The sequence below is a fragment of the Miscanthus floridulus genome, chromosome 15, assembly GCF_019320115.1.
Source record: "Miscanthus floridulus cultivar M001 chromosome 15, ASM1932011v1, whole genome shotgun sequence".
NCBI classification, from domain to species: Eukaryota; Viridiplantae; Streptophyta; class Magnoliopsida; order Poales; family Poaceae; genus Miscanthus; species Miscanthus floridulus.
Window position 1 is genome coordinate 16,253,874 of NC_089594.1, and position 7,545 is coordinate 16,261,418.

At 51.6% G+C, this 7,545-nt stretch overlaps 1 protein-coding gene across 1 annotated transcript; it reads right to left on the reverse strand.

Moving 5' to 3' along the window:
- Positions 1–1,680: 1,680 nt before the first annotated feature.
- Positions 1,681–3,660, reverse strand: LOC136507086 (probable pectate lyase 22). Its single transcript, XM_066501923.1, has 4 exons — positions 3,539–3,660; positions 2,773–3,363; positions 2,219–2,348; positions 1,681–1,902 (listed from the first exon to the last, which is right to left on the reverse strand). The coding sequence occupies exons 1-4, from the start codon at positions 3,658–3,660 to the stop codon at positions 1,681–1,683; spliced, it is 1,065 nt and encodes a 354-aa protein (XP_066358020.1).
- Positions 3,661–7,545: the final 3,885 nt, after the last annotated feature.

Genomic DNA, 7,545 nt, shown 5'->3' on the forward strand with positions numbered 1-7,545 from the left:
CCACTCGCACCAACTCTTTCGCCGTGAAATGTCCAGACTGTGTAGCCCTCGATGAAACCATACATGATCAAATGAGTTTGCACCTCGCTGTCTCGGTGGGCTTTCAGGTTCTTGCAACGAGAACATGGACATATGGTTGTCATCCGCTTCAGTCTCTCACGGTGAGCTTTACCAGCCGCAATAAACTTCCTTAATTCAAAGAGGTACCGCGGATCATTCACTCTATCGATCCGGTACATCCATTCCGATCTATCCATCGTATCTGCGAACATTATCCATCACAATCAACATTAAATAAAGAAGAATTAGGAGAAATTGATGATTTTTACGTCCAAAATCATGAAAAAGAGAGGAAATGACGATGTGAAAGATGAAGCATGCATCTATGATGAATCTAAAGTTAAAGAAATACATAACATCATTTTTTCCATTAAAATTGATCTAGATCTAGATCTAGATCTAAAGAGAACTCTAGGTGATGGAAATAAAGAGAGAGGATGGAAGGAGAGAGGGAGAGCCTTTATGAACCTCTTATGATGTCCTCCTCCCTCAAATCCAAGCCCTTCAACTCAAATCAAAAGTTTCCTCAAATTTTAGGGCAAAGCCTCCCCCCATGAGTTTTGAGAGAGGAAGACCCGTGGAGAAGAAGGAGGGTCCGAGGGCTGTATATGTACAGGCTTTACCGCGGCGGGCAACATAAAACGCCCGCCTCGGTAAATCAAGTCTTTACCGCGGCGGGCAGTTTAAAGCGCCCGCTATGGTAAACCGTATTAACCGCGGCGGGCTATTCATACCGCCCGCCGCGGTAAATAACGATTTTCTGCGGCGGGCAAGTAAGGTGGCCCGCCGCGGTAAACCAATTTCCCGCAGCGGGCGCCCCGGTGGCCGGCCTCGCTGGCCGGCCACCGGTTAACCGTGGCGGGCAAAAAAGGTGCCCGCCACGGAGCGTGTTTTGGCCACGCTGCGCAAATTCATTCCTGTAGTAGTGCCTACACGCTTGCCCCTTCCCCCGCTCATGCCGCCGTTCTTCGCTGCACGCCCGACGCCCCGCGAGGACTAGGCCCACACACCCCGCGCCCCGACGACGGTGAGGACGAGGTCCGCGCCCGACACCTCGGCGCTGGCGAGCTCGAGCGACTACTCCGCCTCCGACAGATCTACCTCTGTCGCGCGAATGCGATGCCCCGTCGCGCAGGAGCGGACCCTCCGTTGGCCAGCGTTCTCTGCCCCGTCTCCCCCTCCTTCCCCCGCGCCGGCATTCTTGGTCCCTGTACAGAGGAAGAAGAAAGAGAAAATGACGAGAGGGTCTGTCATTCCCCGGCGGAATAGATTTGCGGGCCCAAATTTAGGACTGCGGTTGAAATAGAAGCAAAAAAAATTGAGCTAACAAAAGTAGGGAGAGCACCAAATCAAAAATAGCAGCCCTGATTTGGGTGTCTCTGCTGGAGTTGCTCTAAAGAATCACGCTGGCCATTAGATAGCATATCGAATAACTAAAGAAACTTTGCAACAGCCCGACAATGGATCCGAAGACAAAGGTTAAACAAGTAACAAACTTGCTATCATGTCCTTCTCCTCGCTGAACAACTAAAAATGTCATCATATACGATAGCTGTTTATTATTGCTTCATCTGCTTCCCAAGGAGACTCGACTGAAAAATTCTCAGCGCCTCCAGCTTTTCAGCACAGAGACCCCTCCTTGCATGACAGAACCCCAACGGAGGCAGTGATCGCCGGCACAAAAGAGGAAGGTTTGGCAAAGCCAGGGGCCTTAACTTCAGGTCCAGGAGTACCAGATGATGTGAAGAATGCGCCGTTGAGCATCGTATCATCTTCAGTTATCCAGGTCCACTTACTCCACTCAGTGTCTGGTGCTGCCTCACGCTTGGTCACTGAAGAAAACTTTCAAAGTTTGTTCAGACTAGTTTGCTCCTGATCATCTGAAAATAACATGCAGCTCTTTCTAAAAATTGTGCTGCGAGCCAGGTCAGCCAGCGACATTCTCATTTTAAATATAATATGGGAATAATTTTTTGTTGAACTTAAATATAATGACTATTGACTAGAGTACCAGAATAATGGATTCTTCACGAAAGAATGATCATGGACAGAGTTTCAGAGTTCAGACTCGGGGCGTTCTTCAGAAACAACACAGCTTTGCAAGAAGCCAAGAAAACAAAAATAACAGAAGTGGCTGGCGGGAACAGATAACACAAACCTCTTTGGCCTTGTCGGCAAGGAATCGATTGCCATGGCTCATAATTGTTGGCGAAGCACTGCCACCAATGGCATATATTTCCCAGTTTATGTAGTCGTTGTTGATGACGTGAAACAGTCCGAACCGGCACCTATATATATCAAGTACAGTACATACAATCATTTCTTCATGATCAAATTACTTAGGGCAGTCCCAATGAAAGAAACTAGTAGTTTCTATAACATAGGATACCGCACCAAAAAAGTACTCCTTTCCAACCCATGGTTTCTATGAGTAATAACTATTTTCTCTTTCTCTCTCCCAACTCTATCTTTTCCTCCAATGGGAGTGCGACGCGAGCTCTCTAGAAACTGGTGGTTTCTCCCCAATGACGATTTCATGGTTTCTTAGTGCATTGGGTCAAGAGTAGACCTGGTTTCTTCATGAAGAAACCATTTCTATGATTTTTGCTCTCTTTCTTCATTAATTACGTTGCCACATCAACGTTTTGCCTACGTGACAAGTCATTTAATGAGGATAGAAACCATCATCAATGCACCATTGGGACTGCCCACAGGGTCACGTTCGTGGAGCCGTCCGTGACGTCGATGAGGCCGTCGGCGCAGGCCTCGAGCGTGCAGTGATCGACCCACACGTTGGTGGCGCGGAACACGGTGATGCCGTCACCCTCCGACTCCGCCGACGGCGACAATGCAGGCGCAGGCTTGCAGCCGCGTATGGTGAGCCCGTGGATGATGACGTTGCTCACGTTGCGCAGCACGAAGCAGGCGCCGCCGTCGCCGACCACCACGCCGGCCCCGCGGCCGTCGACGGTCTTGTAGGAGGCAACGAGCAGGTCCTGCTTCGGCCTGATGGTCATGTCGCGCGCGAACGTGATCCACAGCGGCTTCTGCTGGATGACGCCGTAGCGGAGCGTGCCCGGCGCCGGGCTCGCCGGGTCAGCGTCGTCGCTCGGGTCGGTCACCACGTAGGTCTTGCCGTTCTTGCCGCCGATGGCGGCGCGACCGAAGCCGACCACGCAGTCCGCGAGGCGCTGCCGGTTGTCGGCCCAGCTGGGGTCGCAGCGCCAGCAGTCGTCCACTGGATTGCCGCTGCCGCATTCGCCTACCATCCGCCGTCGGTGCAGCGACGGCATGTTCACGCTTCTTCTGTATTGTCAAGGGGACACGATCAAAGGATTAAGGCTCCACTATATTCTGTATTTTGATCGCGTTAAACTTTAAGCAAAAGAATGAAAGATAAAAAAGAACTAGTAAGTACGCAATAAACTAAAATGTCAGAACGTATGTGTGCAGCATTGCCTGAATCTGATTTAGTTACCTGACTACATCTTGAACGACCTGTTCAGGGTCTTGCCCAGATGCCGTCGCGGCGTCGATTGGCAATGGAGAAGCGATGGGCAGGTGCAAAAAGGATGTGAAACATAACATGAGAAACGCCATTGTTGTTGATGACACAATAAGAAGTCCTCGAGTTGAAGACACGAATTGCAGCAGTTGTTCATCTGTGAACTTTATATATATAGATAGTGAAGAAGAAGGCCACCATCAGTATTTTTTTTTTGTTCATAACTAACTGGGACAGAATGTATTTATTAAGGGTATAACTATTTACTCGAATTACCTGATTCGCTTTTGATTAAGGTTTCTATATCCACGAACTATTAATACATGGTGTTTCTTACAGCGAACTGTACTAAACTGTTGCCAGTTTGGCTGTAAGAAATGTCAAGCTCAATAATACTGACCAGACATTGTAGATAGATATTAAGCGAGAACGATTAGGCATGAGATCCATAATTCCAAAGATGGTTTGTCCTGCCACCAAAAAAAGGTATGCCATAACGGGAAATTTGAAGATAACGTAAGAATTATTTGGTACAAATATTAACGGTTAATATTTTAAAAATTAGAAAAAGAATGATGTGAAATGGGTATCTTGACTGTGGAACGATACAATTATTGAGTTGCACGTACCGGTTCATTCAATCCAAAAGCTTAAACTGATAGAAAGAGGTGAACAATTCACTTATGTGAAAGCTTCTTCAAGCCTTAGAAACGAAATAGGAGCGAGAAATAATTAGTTTATTTAATTGTGATGGCCAAGATTTGAATTCGAGACCTCACATCATTGATTTCTGATACAGAATCAATAACAATAAGCTTCCCATTGATCGGAGGTGATTACATATACATCACAGGAGTCACAAAGTAGGCAACAAACAAAAGATTTGATACTAGCAAACTAGGTGTGTCGGGGACCAATACTAGGGTACCCAAAGAGGAGAAGCTAATAACCATCAACGATTAATTCATCCGAGCGGTCAAGAGCGCGACTACACCTTTTGCTGAGCTCCGCCTTGTCTGACCACCAAGGCCAGGGGCTCCGCCTCGTCCAACCCTCGAGGGTTGGCTCCGCCTCAGTGAACACTAAGGCTGCGGGCTCCGCCTCGCCTGACCCCCTAGGGTTGGCTTCGCCTCGCCCGACGTCCGAGGGCTGGCTCCGCTTCGGCTGACTCCCGAGGGTAGGCTCCGCCTCAGCTGACTCCCGAGAGTAGGCTCCGCCTCAGCTGAATCCCGAGGGTCGGCTCCGCCTCGGCTGATCCCTCGAACACGGTTCCTAACAGAAGCTCACGTCGCCGCCAACCACTACGGGCCAGAAAGTACCACTCAACGTCAAACTTCTGGCATCATGCAGGAAGCGATCACATCCCAGCACGACATGTCCCCACGACATGTCATTCCAGGGAAGTCACATCGCCCACAGTGACGGACGCGTGGTCACTGTGCTGCCAACTCCTTGCCTGACCACCGTCCAACATCAGTCAACCGGCGTCAGTTGACTGGCACTGTACCGCTAAGCCCCCCACATGGCTTTCTGTCAGGGGACCCTCTGACCATTCCGTCCGCTCGGATGGGACGGAAGACAAGAAGGGTGCACGATGCCCGCACGTAAGCTACAGCGGTTAACAGGACCCCCGGTATGACGCCGCTGCCACCACGATCTACAAGGTCAGCGGGACCCATGCGAAGAGGAGGACGGCGCACCTCCGAAAGCCTCATTTCTCTTTCCCTTTTCCTCCTCCCTTCGGTGGTAAAAAAACCCTTGCTTCCCCTTGACCTATAAAAGGAAAAGTAGGGCATCCTAATGAAGGCATCGATTCATCGGACTAACATATCGCATCACACCTGAGACTCGGGCGCTACCTCCCTCTCTCGCTAGTTTGTAACCCCCTACTATAAACTCAGTGCTAGTAACACGAGCAGCTCGAAACTAGACATAGGGACATTCGACCCGAACCAATATAATCCTTGTGTCCTCTTAGCACACCATCCGAATCAGACGCGCAATATACAAATTTACTAGCCGGTGCTTACTCGAAATACCGACAGTTGGCACGCCAGGTAGGGGCCTTTTTGCATGTTTTGACATCAACACCAGGCCTCAGATGGCTAATCACAATCGGCCTGTTCGCTGGTTGGTTTCTGGGCTGGTTTGGGCTAGCTGGTGCTGGTTTGTTGTGAGAGGAAAACACTGTTGGCTGGCTGGTTTGGGCTGGCTGAAACCAACAAGCGAACAGGGTGAATGTCAGCTAGGTCCCGGCCCGCGCGTGCACTTCGGGAACCTGGACTTCGTCATCACGACGGAGGGAGAGTTGGTGCGGCTTTTCGCTGCCACACAACCCCTCCTCTTCACCTGCCTCGACGCCATCGTTGAGGCGCCCGAGGAGCTACAGCTACTTACAACGGAGGTCCACGCCCCCGGAAGCAACAAGCCCCTCAGCCTCGACTACGGAAGGCCGCGCACCGTGGGTTCGGTGCACGAGCATCTCGAGCTCCACCGCGACACGCGTGACAACCCCCGACGCTCGCAGACGCGAAGCGCCCTCAGAACAACCCGACGAGGACGTACCTGTCCATTAGGCCCAACAAGGCGGTGGGTCGCGCACCATGGTTCCAGTGCATGAGCGTCTCGGCCTCCACCGTGACGCCCGTGACACCCTCGACGCCCGCAGGCATGCCTGCGGTGATGCAAAGGAAGGGGCTAGCCGCGGCTACCATCCATGTCGTGGCGGACGCTATGATAGAGGTGAGGACCAAAGCCCGAGCCCCGACTTGATGGGGCCTAAGGCCTTTGGCCGACACGCCCTCAAGGGCAAGGCAAAGCAGGACGAGGACACCGACGAAGGCGCCTCCAAGCCTCCCAAGTCCCAACAAAAGGAAGAACAAGCGGCGGCGTGGGAGCTCGCTAGCGACCAACGCCGACCGCACGGGGGCCAGAAGCCTACGGAGGGCATCCCGAGCCACTTCGAGAAGCTGCTTGAAGGGCCATGCCCGAACCATGCTTTCCCCCATCAAGCACCTATACAAGTACTGCGTTCTCTTGAAGCGGTTCTTGTCTGGAAGCTCCAATAAGGGGGGAGCATAGGACGGAGCCCAGCTAGACGAAGCGCGCGACGTCACCCCCTTCCCTTGGCCAAGTATGCAAGGACCGCCACAAGCTCTCCCCGCCGTAGGAGGGACTACGCGTCGTCATGGAGAAACTCCGGCCAGGCGCCTACAAACTCGACGGCGAGATCTTCATCAACACCTAGAACATTGAGCAGCTATGTCACTTTTACCCCTAATAAACACGTACTTCCTCTTATTATTAGTTTCGCTATCGAACTCCCGGATCTTTTGTGACACCCAACCCCAGCAAATGGTGGGGGGTCGGGCCTCACTCGGGGGCTAATAAGGACATATCTATCCAGTAGATAATCTCTACGTCCGCCCTTTTTCACGATTAAGACCCAAAAGTGAAGTTTGCGGAAATAAACCCTGAGTAAAACTGGTCGGACCACGAGAAACCTACGCCCCAGCGGCTATGGCGCCTTTGCTCACCAGCGTAATCAGAGTTTCTTTTCTGCACCCTGGGCTTTTTGGGCCTTAAGCATGGACCGGTACACTTTAAAAATCTATCCGCCTAGCAAACATTCTCAGTGCCCGACCCCCCTTTCACGTTGAAACCTAGGAGCTAGGTTTACGGGAACAGGCTCTGAATATAACTGGTCAAGCTTCGAAAAACCTATGCCCCGGCGGCTATGGCATCTCTGCTCACCAGCGTGATCAGAACTGGCTCACCCACGGCCCGACCCTCGTTTCGAGTCTTGAATGATGCAGGGTCCATGGTTTTCCCCCGAAGAAAGACATCGAGCCCTCGGACCGATCGAACGGATCTGAGAACTATATGGACCGGCCGCCAGGAATCTAGAGTCAGTCACTAGCTAACCTCGAACCGGGCCCCAGCGAAGGGGATGCCGGGGCTCCACTCGAACAAGCCTGTTA